The 21,916-nt window shown below is 34.0% G+C and overlaps 1 protein-coding gene across 8 annotated transcripts in view; it reads right to left on the bottom strand.

Annotated features, from left to right (window-relative positions):
* Rap1a (RAP1A, member of RAS oncogene family) overlaps positions 1 to 21,916 on the bottom strand; it is a 92,376-nt gene that overhangs the window by 17,117 nt on the left and 53,343 nt on the right. For 6 of the 8 annotated variants that reach the window (XM_076863039.1, XM_076863042.1, XM_076863043.1 and 3 more), the window contains one exon: positions 3,375 to 3,458. In XM_076863039.1, coding sequence (XP_076719154.1) covers positions 3,375 to 3,431 — 57 coding nt within the window. In that variant the 5' untranslated portion in view covers positions 3,432 to 3,458. The remainder of the gene's footprint in view (positions 1 to 3,374; positions 3,459 to 21,916) is intronic. The other 2 variants (XM_076863047.1, XM_076863046.1) reach the window with 1 other exon arrangement.

Raw genomic sequence — 21,916 nt, forward strand, 5'->3', positions numbered from 1 at the left:
TTCAAGATACAATCACACTAAAAATGATTATTAATCATCATTTTTTTTAAAGAGAGAGAGAAAGAGAATTTTAATATTTATTTTTTAAGTTTTCGGCGGACACAACATCTTTGTTTGTACGTGGTGCTGAGGATCGAACCCAGGCCGCATGCATGCCAGGCAAGCGCGCTACTGCTTGAGCCACATCCCCAGCCCTATTAATCATCATTTTTAATTTTTTTTGCTACCGGGGATTGAAACTAGTGGCCATTTTAATTTTTTATTTTGAAACAGGATTTTGCTAATTTGCTTAGGGCCTTGCTAAGTTGCTGAGGCTAGCTTCGAATTTGGGATCCTCCTGCCTCAGCCTCCAAAGCCGCTGGTATTACAGGAATATGCCACTGTGACCAACTTAAATCATCATTTTTATCAAAAATTTGATCACCTCATCTTTTTGGTATGATATGATTTAAATAATATTGATCTAGGGGAAAGGGTCCCTGAGGATCATACTATTTTCCTAATGATATTAAGAGGTACTCAAGAAACTGGAAAAAGAAGGCATGAAAACCTAACTCCCTTCTATAAGACAGACATTAATGAGACTTTCAAAAATGAAAAACAACCCCACATTTCTTACTTCTAAAAGTAAAGTTTCATTACTCCTCTAAAAATGAATAGGCTTTCATACTGGATCTTATGTAATCATTTTCCTCTCCACTGGATTACTGTCTCCAACATAAAAATATGCAAACATGTTCTACTACCTCAAGTCTCCAAATTAAACATAAGCCTTCCTTAACCTCATGATCCTGCCAGCTTCTGAATATTTTCTTCTCTGTAATAGTCAAATTTCTTTAGCTGTCTGCATAGTAGCTTCATTTCCTAAGTTCTCAGTTTTGCGGGGTGGGGTGGGGTAAATACAGGAGTTGCCAGGGCTTTAACCCAAGGCCTCCCACATGTTAGACAAGTGTTCCACCTCTAAGATATACCCCTAGACCCCTCTCATTTGCTTAAAAAAATTTTTTTTTTGAAGTTGTAGATGGACACAACACCTCAATTCCATTTATTTATTTATTTCTTCATTCATTTATTCATTTATTTATTTATATGTGGTGCTGAGGGTCAAACCCAGTGCCTCACATGTGCTAGGTAAGCATTCTACCACTGAGCTACAATTCCAGTCCCTCATTTACTCTTTAACCCACCCCAATATGGTTATGATACCACTACCTAATTAAAGCTGCTGCTTGTATCATGTCTAACTATCTCGGTGTTCCCAGATCATTTATTTCCTTTTTTCAATCTTGACTTCTAAGTAGGTAAGGATACACTCTTTTACACTGAGGTACAGAACAAGATACCGTCTACACTAGCTCCCACAATCTTACTATTCTCTAAAGTTTGAGAAGTACACAGATCTTAGTCCTAGGCTCTTCTCTCTCTGTTCTCTCCCTAGAGAACCACATTCACTCCTATGGATTTTAAAAAAAGATCTTAGTCTACCTACCACCCTGTTCCCAACTACCCAATTCAATTCCTAAGAAGTAACTGATATTATCCATAGTTTATGTAATCTTGCAGAGACAGCGTACATATTTTATAGGTATCTCTCCTCAACCTTTACCTTTTTTTTGTTGTTGTTAAAATAAAACATAAATGGTAGTCTAACCTGTTTGGTACCTTCTTATTTTTCCTTAATTAAATGATACATTTTAGATATCACTACATATCAGTATATGAAGAGCTGTTGCATTCCTTTAATTGGTGGGTGGTATTCCATGCTGACTATGTATTAAAATTTACTTAATGATCCCTTACAGGTAGGCATTTAGTTTCTAAATGCTTGTCATTATCAAGAGTATTGCAATGGATACCTTTGAACACATCATTTTGTCTATGTAAATCTTATGTGAGATAAATTTCTATAAAAGGAATTTCTGAATTGAAAGTTACATGTGCATTTGAAAACATAGATATTCTCAAACATTCCCACAGAGGTACTAATTTACACTCCAAATAATAATGTAATTCTCAAGAAATCAAATGACGCTGATATACTGATGGCACCCCAAAGTTTTTTTTTCTTCTTTTTGGTAGCAAGGATTGAACACAAGAGGGCTTAACCTCTGAGCCATATTCCCAGCCCTTTTTATACTTTATTTAGAGACAGGTTCTTGCTTGTCGCTAAGGGCCTCGCTAAGTTGCTGAGGCTGGCTTTGAACTCATGATTCTCTTGCCTCAGCTTCCTGAGCTGCTTGGACATGAGTCACTGCATATGGCATAGGCTTCTTTTTTTAAGCTCTTATTTTTAAGATCCATTTGTTTATTTGATGTATTTACTTGAACGTCTCACAAACTTAAAATATAACATGACTATTTCTTTTTTTCTAGTTCTCGTATCAATCCAGCACAAAATTATGTCAGTTCTACTTCCTATTTAATACTCAAAATCATCTATGTATCTTTTCTTCACACCATCGCTCCAATCTAAGCTTTGTAAGCAATAACCTAATATATTTAATTAGTTTCCAATTTTATCCCATATCCATTCTGAACCTCCTCAAAGTTATGGTGACCAGTCAAAATGCACTCAAACATATCCATTCAAATAACTGCCCTTTCCCCACAAAAAAACAACTCTGTCTTCAATGTCTTCTGTTATCAGAAGTAAACTCCAAGTTCTTACACAGTTTTCAAATCATGATCTGGCCTTTGCCTACCTATTACCTCAATTCCTTCCACTCCTCCCTATTCACTCCTGCTCCAACTATACTGACCCTTCTCTCAGTTGTTCAAATGTTTAGATACACTTATGACATGCTCTCCTTTAACACTCTTCTTTCAGAACATCTCTCCCACAACTATAATCAAGCAACTCTTTGTTTAACTGTGTATTTATTATCTTTAATGAATGTTCTGAGACTGTGACTGTTTTGGTTTACTGTTAGGACCCCCAAGTCTGACACTGTGGGAAGCTCAATAACTATTTACTGAGTGAATAAGCATGTATGCAAAATATAACTTTCATTCTACATAAGTTTGGGGTGGAGCCAGAGGAGGACTTACTCCATTACAATCTTTAATAAACAATTTCCTCCAATGGGATGTAAATTGTTAAAAATAAAAACAATCATATTAATTTCTGAATCATGAAATTGGAGCTTAATATATAAAGTATCTGATAAATGTTTGGTAAATAAAAAATAATAAAAATATGACCAATCAATATAAAACCACACATCTTTGGTTAATTCCCTGTCTCTTGTTGGATAGATACTAGGTATGTAAAATATGCCACCTTTTCCCCTTTGTGATTTTAAGTATGAAAATAAGCAAATGCCAGACTTCCGCTTTTATTATACTAATTGGTTATAGTTAGGTGGCTAACTTACCAGAGCAGACTTCCCCACGCCTCCTGAACCAAGGACCACTAGCTTGTACTCACGCATGATGTGGTCTGTTTAAATACTGACAATCTGGAAAAAAAACCAAACACACAAATAATTTTAAAAATTAAAAAATATGCTAAGAACAGTGATTTTGTTTTGTTTTGCTATTTTTCCCCCTTAATATCATTCAAGAACTTTTGTAGATTTTAGCTAGGTTTTCACAACAATAGCCAAGACATTTTAATTCATGAAGATCATCTTTGTTTAGGCATCAGTTATAAACCTCTTCATGTTACTTCTAAGAGTGACCAGAAAATAAAAGGATTAAGACCAATAGTTGAGGCCAGGTGTAGTGATACATGCCTATAATTGTAGGCACTTGGGAAGCTGGGGCAGGAAGATTCCAATTGAAGACCAGCATAGCAACTTAGCAAGATCCTGTCTCAGAATGTAAAAGGGCTGGGGATGTAGCTCAGTCAAGTGCTTGCCTAGCATTTGCAAGGACCTGGGTTCAATCTCCACCACCACAACAAAACAAAACAAAACAAAACAAAACAAAACAAAACACCCAATAGTTGTGTTATAACTATAATCATGAATCCAATTCTTTTTAAAGCCATAACTTAAACCATCTATGTAGTTTCTTGAAACAGTCACTCATGAGCTTTAATATAAAGTATATGCTATTTGCCTGCACATCAGACAGTAATTTTATATCATATTATAGCTAAACCATGTAAAATGTCATCTTGAAAATTATTAGGATAGAAATACGATAGATCAGATGAAACTGTTATATTTATCAGCAGGTGTTAATAATACTTAAGGCTCAAAAGGCTGCAGAAAATAAAAGGAACATAAACTTTTTTTTTTTTTCCTTCATGGCTATACTAAAAGATTAAAAAGACAGTAAATAATTTCCAATGGCCTTGGTGGAGTAACAAGGATCACACTTTTCATTCCATAGTAAACAGCTAGAACACTTGGCCATAATAATCAAATTCCTAAAAAAAAGACATCAAAGAGAGAGAGAAAAAAAGATCTTATAAATGGTTTAAGATAAAAAGTTTAGAAAAGAACAAAGTTTAGTTAGGAACAAAGTTAAACTAATATGTATCCCTGAATAAAAGTCAAAAAGAAGCAGCCCATGGTGGTGCATGCCTGTAATCCCAGCAGCTCAGGAGGCTGAGTCAAGAGGATCACAAGTTCAAAGCCAGCTGCAGCAACTTAGGCCCTAAGTAACTTAGTGAGGCCCCGTCTCAAAATAGAAACTAAAAAGGGCTGCAGATATGGCTCAGTGGTTAAGAGCCCCAGGGTTCAATCTGGTACCGCCTCCCCCCTCCCCCCGCAATAAAAAAAAGAAAAGTAGAAAAGTATATAATCACTGTCAATCTCTCAACTCATCCCAGACAGTACAGCCTCAGACCTCTTGAAGAAGCTGCAGAATCCCCTGCTCCAGAGAGTAGGATGTTTAGTGCTATGCTGGGGTGAGTGTTCAGTAGTTTACTGCATTGGAAAGGGTAACTGAGAACAATCCTGATGTGAGGAACCTATTTTCTAAAGTATTTAGTCAAAATTCAAGGACAGTGAACCTTGAATCAGCATACCAACTCTAAGGCTTCTGTTCATTCACTGCCAAAGTATGAAACAAACGAAGATCTCTCTTCAACTTAAAAATGTGCCTCAGAAATTGAGGCTTTCTGATTAAGTATGTGAGGTGATGGATATATTAATTAGCTTGATTTAATCATTCCATGATGTGTTCATATACCAAAACACCACAGTGTACCCCACAAGTAGATACAATTATATTTCAATTTTAAAAAGATAAGAGATTGATGAGCTGCAGGTGTGGCTCAGTGCATGCTTAGCATATGTGAGGTCATGTGTCATTCTAGCAGCATTAAAAAAAAAAAAGTGAAAAGGAAAAAGAAGATGATAAACAAAAATACAGACTTCTTGAAAAGCCATTAAGACAGAAAAAAATGGACCATCTTTAAGATATGGAGAAAACAGTCAATATAGAAAGCTAAATAAATACAATGACTATATTCTTCAGGAATCAAAGTAAAATAAAGATTTTTTTTTAGATTCCTTCCTTAAAAATAAAGAAAAAGGAGAAATAAATTCATCAGCAAACTTAAATGGTGAATGATAATAAATCTCAATGATTTAATAATCACTTAAACAAATTGGAAAGTCTAGAGAAAAGAGTCAAATTTCTCGACAAAATTAAACCAAGAGGATATTAAAAAAAAACTCTAAATAAGCCAATAACTAGTAATAAGATTCAATCAGTAATAAAAATTCTCCAAGGAAAAGCTCAGGACCAAATGTCATCACAGCTGAATTTTACCAAAATTTAAAGAAGAATGAATACCAATGCTCCTCAATCTCTTCCATAAAACAGAAAGGGAAGGAAACTTTACAAACTTGCTCTACAAAGCCAGCATGACTCTGCTACGAAGATCTGACAAGGAAACAAGAAAACTATACAATAATATCCCCAATGAATACAGATGCAAAAATTCAACAAAATACTTCTAAATTGAATTCAACAGCACATTAAAAAGATCATATACAAAGATCAAGCTGGTTTCATTCCAATGATGCTAGTTCAACATATGCAAATCAATAAACATAATACATCATCTCAATATATGTAGAAAAAGTGATAAAATTCAACATTCCTTCATGATTAAAAAGCCCTGAGTAATTTAAACAAGTCATACCTCATCATAATAAAGGCCATATATGACAAACCTGGAGCCAACATCATTCTGAATGGGGAAAAACTGAAAGCACTCCTCAAAGATCAGGAACAAGACCAGGGTGTCTACTTTAACCATTCATATTCGATGGAGTACTAGAAATTTTAGCCAGAGAAATTATGCAAGAGAAAGAAACAAAATGTATACAAATAAGTAATGAGGAAGTAAAATTAAACCTGTTTGCAGATAAGATGATGTAACCATTAAAGAAATAAGAGACGTGACTCAATAGCTGAAATAAAATATTTTGAAAATCAAAAGAAACTTAAAAATACTTCAATTCAAAGTAAGAAAAAATGCAAACAAGACTAAAACCAAATACATAATTGCATCAATGCAAACCATCTAAACACTCCCAATTCAAAGGCAAGATAAAAAAAGCAAGACCTAACTACATGTCCCTTCAAGAAACAAACTTCTGAATAAGAATATAGGGAAAGTTAAGAGTAAGATTTACTGGTGACAAAGTTGCTGCTAATATTATTCCTGTAGTTTGTTGCCTGCATTCAATATAAAAGGAAATATCAAATTTCATTCAGAGGTTAAGGGGAAAAAAAGTGTGCGTGTGTGTGTGTTTTTAATACAAGTGCTGGGGATTTTAGATTAAGAATCTTTACCTATTCTAGGCAGTTATTAGCATTTTAGGTTACTCTAGTCTGACTATTCTCAAACAGGTTTCAGGTCTTCTTCATGCTCTTCTTTTTTTTAGCTGAAGTTGGACACAATACCTCTAGTTCATTTATTTTTATGTGGTGTTGAGGATCGAACTCAGCCACGTGCTAGGTGAGCACTCTACGGCTGAATCACAACTGCAGCCCCTATGCTTACATTCAAGAGTGTTAATATTTAATATAGGTCCTCAGGAATGAATGGATTTTTTCAAGTGCTTTTTATGTTCTTACTCTATATGTCTATTCTAAAGTAGAAGGGCATGGCAGAGGAAAGCTGCTCAGCTCATGACAACAAGGAAGGGGGGACGAGGGGGGAGGCACAATATCACACTAAACCAGGCATAATAGGTTCTAGCCTATGCAAAAGGAAGAAGTAAAACTGTTCTTTATTCATAGATGACATGATGCTGTATGCTGAAAATTCTAAGGAATATACAAAGAAGTTGTCAGACTGATAAATGAATTTAGCAAAGTTGCAGGATAAAAGGTTGATACAAAAATAAAAGAGCAACTGAATATCTATATACCAAAGATCTGAAAAATGAGATTAAAAAATAATATAATTTACAAAAGCATCCAATAAGAAATAAACTACTTACAAATGAATGCAACAAACTATGGGCAAGGCGCGCGCGCGCGCGCGCGCACACACACACACACACACACACACACACACAAAAGGAAAAAAAAAAAAAAACAAGGCTGAAAGAAATTAAAGACCTAAAGACAGATATGCCATATTATGTTAAGACATGCCTATATGTTAAGATGTCAATTCTCTTTGTGTTGATCTACAAATTCCATGTAATCCCAATCAGCAGGTTTCATTTTCTGTGTGGAAATTTACAAGGTAACAATTATCGTTTATACCTGGATTGTCCCCCAAAGGCCCATTTCGAAAGCTGACCTCAAAAGCATCAGTGTTCAGAGATGAGGTTCATGGGCGGTAACTGGATTGTGAGGACTCTGACCTCATCCATAAGAGGGATTTATAATTTGAGTGGACTAGTGGGAGGTGGTAGAAGGGAATGGGTTCCTGGGAACATGCCCTTGGGGACTATATCTTGTCCCCAGCTCCCCGCCTACACCAACCCCCCCTGTTGGTATGCCTCTCCCCCTCCCCTCCCTTCCTTGTTGTCATGAGCTGAGCAGCTTTCCTCGGCCATGCCCTTCTACTATGATGCTCTACCTCATTTCAGGCCCAAAACGATGAAGCCAGCTGACCATGAGCTGAAACCATATGCCAAAAGAAATCTTTCTTTCTTTAAGTGGTTCATGTCAGGTATTCTGGTCACAACAATGAAATGCCGACTAACACAGTAATTGACTTTTGTATAAAAAAGCAAGTACCTCAAAAAGCAAGAAACTGAATAACCAACATGTTATGAAAAAGAACAAAATATTACACTGCCTTCAAGATTTATATGAAGGTAAATATAGTATGATATTAGCATAATGAAAAACAGATCAGTAGAACCAAATTACATCCATAAGTAGAACCATGCATACATATTCATTCATTTTTTAATAAAAGGACTGTATTATTCATCCTCCAAAATGGTCCCCAATTGTCTCAACCTCCACCTTGTGTAGTTCCCTCTCAAACTAAATCAAGATTGGGTGAGCAACATAATATGGTGGAGGTAACAAAAGCATGTAATTCCTAAACATAGCTCCTAAAAGGTTTTGCGGCTTGTGTTGTGATCTGCTGGATCAGTGAGGAAAGTAAATTACCATGCCACGTAGACACTTAACCAGTCCTTCAGGAGCCACTTGAAGAGAAAATGAAGCTTCCTACCAATAGCCAGCAACAACCTGTCAACCATGTGAGTGAGCCAGCCACCTCTGAAACATATCTTGTGGTTTTTAGTTAAGCCTCATGAGATCATGAACCAGAGCCTTGCATTTAAGCCACTCTGAGCCACAGAAACTGTGAGAAAATGAAGTAATACACTGCCTTCAAGATTTATATATTTAATTTTAAGTCAGTCAGTTTGGGTGAACCCACTAACCATCAATAGATCATTAATAGAGGGCCAAAAGTAATTCAGGGTGTAAAAAATAGTATTTTAAACAAGTTAAGCTGGAATTGGCTGAGGATGGAGGTGGATCGGAAGAACTTCAACCCTAATTTTTGATCACAATAGCAAAATAGGAACAACTCAAGTATCCATCAGGAGATGAATGGGTAAATAAATTGTGCTACACCCAATTAATGGAATACTATTCAGTAATAAAAAGGAATGAACTCTTGATAAGTACACGGACAAATATTAAAAACATGCTCAGCAAAATGAACCAGACACAATGAGTGACTACTACATGATTTCTTAGAGAAAATTAAGCCTGAGATTCTTATGGGAAAAGCATGCAGTGGATTCTGATGGCTATTTTAAAATCCAAGTCTGGACATAAAGAAGAAATCAATGGACTTGAGGCACAGACTCAGATGTCATTGTTATAAAATTTGGTACAATTAAAACCATTGCAGTAGATGAGATCAACCAAAGAGCACTTACTCAGTGCAAAGAGAAGAAAGCTAATCTCTGACAAATAACATTTCATTACAGGGATGTAAAGGGGAAAAAAAGGGGGGGGGAGGGTAAAGTAGGTTTGTGTTGGACATTATGAATCCAATGCCATTTGTATTAGGTGGTTACCTCATTTCCATGAAAATAAAATGCTGACAGTTAAATAATAGTGCATATATTTTAATGCAGAAATATCCTTCTATTCTTTTCCAGGTCTCTTAGTTGGGGGCTGCTGTTGTTTTTAATAGTATGTCTTTCAAAAGGGAATCCTAGTATAGCAAGGCTCATTTATATTCCTCAAATGGCTCCAGCTTTTCTTAGGCAACAGAAATTAGGGAGAGAACCCAGAGATGATCAAATTATTTTGGGAATTCTGCAACAAGAAAATATTTGGCCCCTGTTCCTTAACTCAAGTGGTAAAACATACAAGTTCCAAAGTCATTTTTCAGATTCTGTATGTATAGAAAATTTTCTGTACACATAAAAAATGTCTATGAATGAATACATATAAGCACATTTGCAAATACAAGAATAAAATAATTCTTTACAACAAAGCATGTGGCTCATAAATTCTCAATAAGAATAACTGGAGTTATTTTTTCTTTCTAAAGGGAGTGAGTTAGTTCTAACTCATTACTGCCAAGTTAAAAAACCACTATGTCCTTCCAAACAAATCCTATGCCTTTTTATGGAAATTTCTTATGCCCTGCACTCCCAACACAGCACCAGAAAACTTCTTACTCTAGTTAAGATTTCTTTACAAATACAGAGGACAGGAATAAACATTAAGCTATGTTTAAGTCAATCTTGGGTTCTTAACATTATGGTCAAAGTTATTTTTTCATTCTTTCTTCAGCAAAACTACTTCTTTTACAAAATAATATAACTAGACTTTTTTTCTGGGAAGCAAATCAATCCCAATTTTGTTGTCTCTGTATTTTTAAAATACATAAACTAAAGAATTACAGGATAAAAGCTTTTCTCACACAACTTAACCTACGACACAAAATTCACTAAAAGAAATTCAGTTGTGGTGAAGAATTTTGGAGAAATAACTTTTTACATTAAGGAACATCAGGATAGATTATTAAAAATATTGTTTGTTATCTTTAAATATTCACAGATACCATGAATATTTTAAAACTGACAAATGGGGCTGGGTGTATGTATAGCTTCATGTTAGAGAACTTGCCTAATATTTGTAAAAGAAACAAAACAAAACAAAACAAAAACAACCCTGTGTTGGATCCTCAGCACCAAAAAACAAAACAAAACAAAACAAAACAAAACCATGACAAGCGCTCATAGCATGCTGTGGGGAAAGGAGAGTGAATACAGAAATCACAGTAAAATTTAACTTTTTAAAACACTCATCTTCATAGTATACATAGTATATATAATGAAAATTCAACCTCCTATAATATAAAATTTTATAAGTAATATCTCATTGATGGATTCTTCACCATGATACCCTTCTTGATTCTAATCCTCTCAAGATTGGTACACTTTGGTGGAAGAAAAAAAAAAGGTATATATCAAGAAATGCACCAGACATACAGTCATTCTATTATATAAATGTGGGACTCATCCTGGGAATAATTCCCCTACCTTAAACAGAAAAACACATAATAGGTGCTCAAGTCCTTTATATAAAATGGCATAATATTTCCATATAAACTATGCACATTGTCCTGTATCTATAGATTACTTAAAAATACTGATACAATGTAAATGTTATATAGATAGTTGTTATATAAATAGTTGCACTGTTTAGGGAATAATAACAAGGAAAAAGTACATACATGCAGTTTTTCCTTCTCAAGTATTTTGATTCAAAGTTGTCTGAATCCATGGATTTACAAACCTGAGGATACCAACAGCCAACTATATTTGCATCATAAACCATATGGCCCTAAAATCCTAAAATATTTATTATATGGCTCCTTAAAGAAAAAGTTTGCTATCCCTGTTCTAGTTTATCAGAGAAAACATTTGTTTAACAACAGCAGTACTGGGCAAGAAAAGGGCAAGAAATGTTAAAAAAGAAAAGAAGAAGAAGAAATCAGTTGTTAATGATTACTGTCTACTTGCCATGTACAAAATACTGTTAAGCACTTTATATATATTTATATGTTTAAGTCTCACAACATTCCAATGACGTGGGGATTATTATCCTCATATTTAGAGATAAGTCAGAGAGGTTAAGCCTAACCAAGCTCAAAAGATATAAACAGGGAAAAAAAAAAAAAAAAAAGCTATGGAGGGCTGATATGGTAATTTGAATGTGTTCCCTGTAGGTCCCAGAGTCATGTGATAATAGTACTTAAAAGGTGGGGCCTTCAGGAGGTGATTGAGTCATGAGGACTCTGGTCATTTGGATTAACAAAATACTGGATTATCTCAGGAGTGGCTTTGTTATAAAAGTGACCTCTTTCTGGCTCACTTACTATCTTGCCACGTGATGCCCTCTGCACCATGTTATGTTGCAGCAAAGAAGGCCCCCACCAATACTGGTACCAGTGCTGTTACCATGCTCTTGGGCTTCCCAGCCTCCACAATTGTGAGTCAAAATGATCTTTCCTTTATGAGTTACCCAGACTCAGGTATTTTATTATAGCAACAAGAGAGCAGAAGTATAGATCTAAAAGTTCCACCAGCTACCTAACAGTAACTCTAGAAAGAGAATAGAGAATCAAAGTAAACTAAGAAAGTTAGAAACTGAAAAATAAAGAAACAATAGGAAAGGGAGATAAACAAAGATAGAGGGAGTAAGACAAAAAAAGATTAGTAGTCACAATAAAATAAAAGGAAAATTTTGCTAACTACAAATGATAAGAGTTTATTTTATGAAAAATGAGTGCAGACAAAGACTTAGAAAAGACCTAGAAAACAATATACTTAACTTACATATAGTGAATCTTATATGAATAGCTGGGTTTTGTCTTATTTTAAATGCTAAGGTCAGTATTTAACAACAAAATACCTGAAATATAGTAATTGTTTCTTTAATGTTAATCTACTGTAAAAAATGGCTCTAAACATGGTTTTTTAGCCCTCTGAATCATTCCATTTTAGGATGGTCTAATTGTTGGAAAAATCTTTACATTGCTGTTTCTTTGTAGTGGCAACCTGCTGGGTTTCACTTCTGCCCACTGCTGTAAATAGAATAAAGAGAATTCCTCTTCCATTCTATACTCCTTTATTTTTTTGAAAAGTTATTTCTCCTTCTTTATGTATCTTCATTTTCAATACGCAGTCTTCTTTTTCAAATAATAAAGTTTTAAATTCTGTTATTCTGGTCTCTGAAAAGGCTTCAGTTCTCTCTTATTCTCTTAAAACAAGCTTGGGACTGGGGGTGTAATAGCATGTACAAGACCCCGGGTTTGATCCCTAGCACTATAAACAAACAAATACATAAATTTTAAAATTTATACTATTAAGTGGTATTACTAAAAGACTTAACACAAAAGAACAATTATTTCCTTAATCTATAACAATTACTTTAAACTTTCATTCCGATTTATCCTTTTTTAAAAAATTTATTTCTTACATACATGACAATAGTGGAATGCATTACATTCATAATTATCCATTCACAGCATGATTTTTTGTAACTCTGTATATATATGTTCACACCAAATTATGCCTTATACATGAGCTCTTTTTTTGCATTATAATTCTTAATACACCTTTATACCACAATTTATCATATCTGTTTGTATATAAGGTATGTTGACACCAAATTCACATCTTCATATATGTATTTTGTATAATGACCATCTCCTTCCACCTTACTCCACCTTCCATCTTATTCCCCTTCTCCCTCCCTTTCACTTCCACCCCTCTTCCCTATCTAGAGGTAATCTTCCTCCCATGCTTTCCCTCCCTAGCCCACTTTGAGTCATGCCCCTTATATCAGAGAAAACATTCTTCATGTTTTTTTGGGACTGGCTAAATTCACTTAGCATAATTTTCTCTAATGCCATCCATTTCCCTGCAAATTCCATGATCTTATTCTTTTTTAGTGTTGAGTAATATTCCATTGTGTATAAATGCCACAATTTTTTCATCCACTGAAGGACATCTAGATTGGCTCCACAGTTTATTGAGAATTGAGCTGCTACAAACATTGATATGGTTGTGTCCCTGAAGTATGCTGTTTTTTTTTTTTAGGTCCTTTGGGTATAGTCCAAGAAGAGGAATAGCTGAGTCAAATGGTGGTTCCATTCCCAGATTTCCAAGGAATCTCCATACTGCTTTCCAAATTGGCTGCACTAATTTGCAGTCCCACCAGCAGTGTATGAGTGTACCTTTTTCCCTGCATCCTCACCCACACTTGTTGTTTGTTTTCAAAATAGCTGCCATTCTTACTGGAGTGAGATGGTATCTTAAAATAGTTTTGATTTGCATTTTTCTGATTGCTAGAGATGATGAGCATTTTTTCGTATATTTATTGGTTGATTGTATATCCTCTTCTGAGAAGTGTTTGTTTAGGTCTTTGGCCCATTTGCTGATTGGATTATTTAGTTTTTGGGTGCTTGTCTTATTGAGCTCTTTATATACCTGAGATATTAGAGCTTTATCTGATGTGTGAGGGGTAAAAATTTGTTCCCAGGATGTAGGCTCCCTGTTCACCTCACAGATTATTTCTTTTGCTGACAAAAAACTTTTTAGTTTGCCTTTTTTTTAAAAAGATATTGTAATTATGACAGATGAGAATTTTACTTCGTTTAAACAATACATGGTAAAGTAGTATTCTTTTCTTTTTCCTTTTTTAAAAATATACTTTGTGTTAAATCTGGAATTATCAACCTAATTCCTCACCCAAACTTGCCTATAATCTGTTTCATTCCCTTTTCTCTCTGCTCCTTCCCAACTTCCTTTACCAAACCAAAGAACAAACCCCAATCCTTCCTGGAGATCACTAAAATTTGTACCAGTTGTCCTCTTAACCTACAGAAAGATGCTATCAACCTAAGACTTTCTAGTGCATTAGTTTAGAACAGTGTGCTTCACAGTGCCCACCCACAAATAACTACAGACTGAATATCCTCAATCTTGGGCCAAAAGATTTTTAGATTTCTGATTTTTTAAAATGTTGTAATATTAGTATAGACTTAATTAGCTTAAGTATCCCTAATCCAAAAACAATATCTGAAATGCTCCAAAATCTCAAACTTAAGAATGCTCAAAAAGTTTGGATTTTGGAGCATTTAGATTTTGGATTTTTTAATTAGGGACGCTTAACCTGTACTACTATTTGCTACCAGTTCTCCATAAAAACAAGGCACTTGGCCTAGTACTACGATACCTTTCGTAGGTATACTGATTAGTTCAGCTGAATACTATAAATACATAATACCACAGAGTTGATGACAATGTTTTTTAAGAGAAAGAAAACACTAAATTATAGATCATTCTCAGTATTGTGCCATCACTTTTTGGTACTGGCATCAAAAACTTACTACTAATACGTAAAACTCTCTTAAAAGTACATTTCCATAATTTCTTGAGTTCATGTATTTCTATATTCCTGCCTTATACACATAATTAAAAAGGAGCCCCAAATTCTACCACTTTAATGCATACACCTACAACCCAAATTAAATCTTCATCAAAATGTTTAGGAAATTGTGTGTGGGGGCCACATGTCTATAATCTGTAATCTCAGCTACTCAGGAAGCTGAGGCAGGAGGATCACAAGTTCCAAACCAGCCCCAGCAACTTAGTGAGGCCCTATCTCTAAATTAAAAATAAAAGGATTCCCCAATCCTTTTATTTGGACCCCTCAAGAGTGTCCCTGGATTCAATCTTCAGTACTGGAAGAGAGGGGAGCTTTAGTAGAGTATGACTGACACAGTTATCCTATTCATTGACTGCATCCTTGTAATTCTCCAAATATTCAGGTTAAAGTTTAAAAATTGTAATTCAATCCTCTTACCTATTCAGAAGTTAAGTTTTTGGCTAGTATGACAAGTAGTCTTGAAGACTTAATATACTATTATGACAACAGACCTAATTATCATTTGAACTTATTTCCTAAAGCTAATGTATCCAATTATCTTTTGTAACAAATTTCTGTAGCACATATAGTTATATATCTTTTTTCATTGTCTGTACCTTCTCTCTCTCTCTCTCTTTTTTTCATTTAGGTCAATTTCAACAGGACTGTTAATTGTATTATCTTTTTTTAATAACCAATTTTGGCTTCGTTGATGTTCTATTTAGACTGCTTTTGTATTTTTCTCAGTTGTTTTTATGTTTATTTCCTTCCCTTTTTTTAAATTTTTTAATCTACTTTGGATATTCTGGCTTATTGGTTTTGATATTTTTCCCCCCTGCTCTAATTAATATTGCAGTCCTCCATCAGAGATCACTTTCCTTCTACCTAAAGTTTATATATTAAACAACCTTTTTTAGTGATGTCCAATTAGTGGTGAAAATGACCAGATTTTATTTATCTGAGAAGATTCTTTATGTTTAATATTAAAAGATATTTTAGTTTAGTAGTTATTTACTCTCAGTACATTATACTTACTGCTCTGTTGGTTTTTTGGTTTCTATTTTGCTCTCAGTAAGTCAGTTGTTAGCATAATTACAGAGTTTTGAAAGTAATCTTTCCCCTCCCTCTGGCTATTTTTGAGATCTGTCTGCAGATTTACCTATGAAATGTTTACAGGCTTAGCTTTCTATTTGTCTTGTTTAGTTTCTTTAATTTGTATCTTTTTGCAGTTTTGGAAATTTTTATTCATAATCTTAAATATCTCTACTGGACTTTTCTTCATGTCTGGAATTTTGGTTAAACCACTGTGAGACCTTTTCTTTTTGTATTTGTAAAGAAATAGACAAAGGTGCTGTCATGAGACTATATAGTAGCTTAAGCAATATTGAAAGCATTTTCTTCCCCTCTCACATGACAGTTGGAAGGGAATAGTTCAGGGCTTGTTTGGCAATTTAGCAGTCTGAGACCAAGTATGTACACCTTGGTGCTCTGTCACCCTTAAAATGTTGCCTTCCTTTACATGGTATTTAGCTCAATACCATGCTACATTCCAATCCATGGGAAGGAATAGAGAGGAAGGGAAGGACATCCATACCCTTTTCCTCTTCAGGCATAATCTAGAAGTCACACATGTAATTTCCATTTGTATCTCAAATTGCCAAAATCTGATTACCCCAGTCAGACCTCACTATCAGAAAGGCAGTGAAATGGAAGCTTTACCTGGGCATTCAACACATCCATTCATAGAGGAAGAAATGTTATAAGGAAAAACTAGGGATTTCTGCCACAATTTCCATTTTTTCCCTTCTCTCACATATTTTCCTTTCTTGTTCTTTTTATTTTGGCTTATCTATTTTTCAAACTATCTTCCTTTTCATTACTTCTCTAGTATAATCTACAATTAACTTGTTCACTGATCTTTAAAGAAAAAAAAAATTTTTTTTTTTTTTTTGGTACCGGGGCACTTAACCACTGAGCTACAGCCCCACCACCCCCACCACCCCTACAACCCCCACCATCTCTATTTTTAAATTTTTGAGACAGGGTTTTACTAAATTGCTCAGAGCCTGGCTAAGTTGACTGAGGCTGACTTTGAACTTGCGATCCTCTTGCCTCAGCTTCCCAAGTTGCTGGGGTTATATAGGTGTGTGTCACCTCAGCTGGCCAATCTTTTAATTTATTTATATATTTCACGTCTAGTTCTTTTTTCAAAGTTAACTGTAATTGTTCATAGTCGTATTTCTTCCTCATAAGCAGTACACAAACAGTTAAGACTGAACTTAGGATCCACTTGCTTAGAATCCTGGCTCTACCATTACTGACCTTGGTCAACAAACGTCCTTGTTCTGTGCTTCAGTTATTTAATCTGTAAAACAGTGATAATAGTCCCTATCATAGAGTTGTGAAGATAAATTGAATTAATATATATAAAGTATCAGAACAGTATGAGGTTCTCAGGAAGTGCTACAAAAGTTAGCTATAATTCCATCATTCATATATTTTAAATCATTTTTATTTAGCTAAAACACTCAACTTAAGTTCCATATCTAATAATTACAAAATATGAAATCAATGGGAGTCCAATTCAGCTATTATTTTGGCTGGTCTTTGTTTTCAATATCTTTTTTCCTTTTTGAACCATGAAAAAAAAATTTTTTTTAATTGTGATATGCATTTGCTTTTCTCAAGTGCTCAGACTGCTTACACACTGTCTCCTCCTTTGATTGATGCTACTACTTACTGGCCATCATAACTATAAATCCTATTTTTAGCTTAGGTATCTAGGGGATAATCTAAAAAGTGTGATTTAGAAATGGATGGATTGTAACTATGAAATTTCAGAGAGTTATACCCCTTCCCCAATCTGCATCACCACTTCAATTCAGTGCCAAGTTTTGAGACAGTCAGTTTTCCTTATAGTTGGCAGAAGTTGAGGGTGGCACTGAAACTTGGTGGATTGTCTTTTAATAGATTGAGCTTAGTCTGCTAAGGCACTAAAACCCTAAGCTCATGTTTACCCAGTTCAGTAAATACCCTCAAGACAAAAAATAGGCTCTGCATGCTGGTTCTTACTCTTTAGCCTCTGAACATGTCTTACGGAATGTCAGTTCTTTGATACATGAAAAAAAAATCCTTATACTTTTTTTCCTGTCATTTTCAATTATTTGCACTGGGGAACCTAAAGAAGATAGTCCATCACTGGACCAAAAACCAGTTCCCTTTTTCCTTTAGAATACTTACTTTTTTTTCTCTTTCTCTCCTTTTTGTTTTCTTTCCTTTTTGGTATTAGAGATTAAACCCAGAGATGCTTAACCACTGAACCACATCCTTTGTTAAATTATTATTATTATTGTTTTAAAATTTTGAGACAGGGTCTTGCTAAGTTGCTTAGGGGCCTCACTCCGGAGTTGCTGGGATTACAGGCATGCACCACCATGCCCAGCAAACACTTTTCAAATAGTAGAAAATTAATATTAAAGCACTGCTAGGTTATAACCAATTAAACCATAAATGTTTGCTTCTTGTTATTAAATGTTATAATCAGTCCTAAGATCCTTTTTAAAACTTAATCATTGAAGGTGATCTTCCTGGTGAGGAATATACAATAAGTAGTAGAGGAATTCACATTGCTTTTGCAAAGAAGAATCTGTCACAAATTAACAATTTCAGTTCCAATAATGTTCCTTAAGTTTACAGTTGTAAAAGGTATCTTTATTTAAAAATCGAATATAGTCAATTCATATATCTTCACAAGTGGGAAGTCATAAATATATATTTAATGAAAAAATTCCTTTATAATCATCTAAAAATGAAATTATGAATAGTAGTTTTTGAAGAATACCATTTTAATTAAAGTGGTAATTTAATCAAAAAGCAATGCTTTGACTTTTGTAGCACTTTTAAAGGTAGAAAGTAAGCAGGGAGGAAGATAGTAGTGTTGGAATCACCTTGGTGGAGAATCTATTACCCCATAGGCAGAGAACCTGTCCATTTCTTTCCTTTCCTCTTCTTCTACTATCAAAACTCAAACTCTACACAGTAATTATTATTCTCCTAGGATTACTGAATTAGCCTCTTAACTAGTCCACTGCCACTCACTCTGTGTTGTACATTGGTTCTACACTACAACCAGAATGATCTTTTTAAGATATAAATCTTATCATGGTAATCATTCTCCTTAGATGATTAAAAGGTTTCATTTTGCTCTAAGGATAAAGGTTAAAGTCCTCAAAGTTCTTAATGATTTGGCTCCTTTCTACTTTATCTTCTTCTCTACCCTTATTCTCTATGCAGGTCACTTTCTTTTTAGCTACTTAAATCTGATACCCTCATCTCTACTACAGCTCTTCAGCACAAACTATTCCCATTGCCTGAAATGTCTTTTTTTTTTTCCCTTCTTCACTTAGTTAATGCCTGTTCTTCTCCTTATATCTCAGCACAAGTGAGAGTTCTATAAGCTATCCTTCCCTGAATGCTTTGAAACAAAACCATATACACTCTCATTGAACAGCTACCTTTCCTTAGTAATACTTGTCACTGTTTCAAATCAAAAATTATTTTTTACCCGTGTGATTATCTGACTACATAAATTAGACTATAAGTTCCATTAGAGAAGGATCATTTGTTTCATTTACCCAAAACAATAAAATTGGCATATGGTATTATGTTATATAATTATTTGTTGAATGAACTAATAAGTAAATGGACATTCTAACAGATCAATATTAACTGATGGTTTTTAAAAGGGGGCTATCCTTCCACGACACATACTTTAAAAAGAAAAACTTCTAAACTTATAAATATTCTGCTTTAAGGCTTCATGTAATTCATATACAATAAAATAATGGATTTAATAAAATATTATATATCATTGAGAAAAAATATTAAAATTCACACAAGTTATCTGCCACATATAATAAATCTCAATCACTGTTAACATTTTAATTTATATTCTATTTTTAGAATATCTGTATTGTGATCTAATTCTTATTTTCAATTACTATGTTGTCATAAAAAAGAATTTTTATCTCATTCTTCATCAAAAAGTCCTTAGATATTAATTATAGATTTTGGGTATGAACACTATGTTGCCTGGCTCAGTGTTGCTACATGGAATCATACAAATAATTCCTAAGTGATAGTTTTTGTATTACTATAAGTAACAGGAGCATATAGTTTAAGAAGATTCATCCTCTGAATTTTTTCAAAAAGACAATTGGGGGTGGGGGAAGAGACATTTTTGTCAAACAACTTAAATGTGATAGGTCTGTTCCTCCTACTATGGATTTTCATACCATGAAGCAAATGAGTTGGCAATCTAAAATAATACTTCTATGGTTTGGAAACTCAAAAATTAACTAAAAGAAATTATGCCATTCACTGTATGCTGTTTCAATGTACTTGAAAATAGTCTCCCTTTCAGTTTAAACTGTCAGTGATCAAGGGTATGTATGAAATCATCAGATTAGGCCATTTTGTCTTATCAAAGAAACAAATATTGTAGAATAAAAGGAAGTAAACCAAAATACTTTTAAATAAAAATCTCAAACTTACTAAAATTATGTAATATTGATTCAGATTAAATCTCCAAAGTAAAATATATTCTTTATATTAAAATTATAAAAAATATAAAAAAGAATATTTATCAAAGGCCCTTAAACTATAATTTTTTTTCCTCCTAAATACTGGCAATACCTCTAATTAACAGAAGGGAGAATATTACTGTATCCAAAAATATCTTATATTTGTGCCTTTGGGAATGACATGTGCTCTTGGATACATGAGCTGTAAAAACCAGTGAATGCTCATATCCTGTTTTAGTAACACAGTCAATCATCAAAAAGTGCATTACCAGTAAATGCCTAACTAATGGAAATAGGGAACTCTGTCTTTTTCACATTACTATCTACTTAGTAAAATGTAACTATTATCATAGGCAAATAAGACATTTGTAAACCATTATGAAAAAATTTAAGACAGTGACTAATACCTTCACGATGACCAAAAAACATTTTTTTTCCCTTAAAGACACCAACCAGGTATAGATAAATATAATCAATTCTGAAATCTCTTTTTAAAAGCATTTAATTAATTTATTTTGCAGTGCTGGGGATTGAACCCAGGGCCTTGTGCATGACAGGCAAGCAGTTTATTACTGAGCTACATCCCCAGTTCTCAATTTTTAAATCTTGACAGGTATACTTCTATTAGCATTACTGCCAAATAAACTCTATATTCATAATCTTAAAATGAAAAAGTATGAATTTAGAACAATTTCTAAAACAAAAAGGTATAAGTATCACAACTTTCTGATACTTTTATTTTTTGAACACATTATTTCATTTCTTCTATCTAGCTGAAATGTTGTGACCTTTCCTGGAAGGAAAAGTAAAACCATATGATCAATGGTAACTGAAACTTTTATAGCATTTGGTCATTTAGAAGCTCTTTCCCTTATATTTTTTAGGTAATCAAAATCAAAATTATGTATCACTATCCTGATTATAGTGATGACAAAACATACAAAGTTTAATTCAGGTTAAATACTTAGGCATAAAGTAAACAGGTGACTATATTCAAACCTATGTCTCCAGATTTTAAATACCATTCTCTTTTCAATATATTATGTTTTCTTATATAAGAATAATAACAATAGCAAATATTTACTAAGTTCTTACTGTGCATCAGGAACTGCTATAAGAAATCCTCATAATATGGGGATCAGAGATATACCTCAGTGGTAGAGCACCTGTTTAGCAGTCTCCAGCACCACCAAAAAGAAAAAGTCATCACAATAACTCATGATGCAGGCAACAGTAATATGCTCAAGGTCTCATACATAGGAAGAAAAAGCCATGAATCACCCTCAGCCTGACTCCAGAGTTCACACTCAAACATGCTAATAACATACTTGTATGTGTACAGAGACTTGTATATGCCTTTGGAGGAAAACTGAGAGGCAATAGGACATGGAAAGAGGAGAGATCTTTCTCCATGTACATTGTATGTATTTCTTCAAGTCCAGGGAGAGGAAGGAGGCAAGGGTAAAAGGAATATCATAGACATAGAA

Source organism: Callospermophilus lateralis, chromosome 7, assembly GCF_048772815.1.
Source record: "Callospermophilus lateralis isolate mCalLat2 chromosome 7, mCalLat2.hap1, whole genome shotgun sequence".
Taxonomy (NCBI): domain Eukaryota; kingdom Metazoa; phylum Chordata; class Mammalia; order Rodentia; family Sciuridae; genus Callospermophilus; species Callospermophilus lateralis.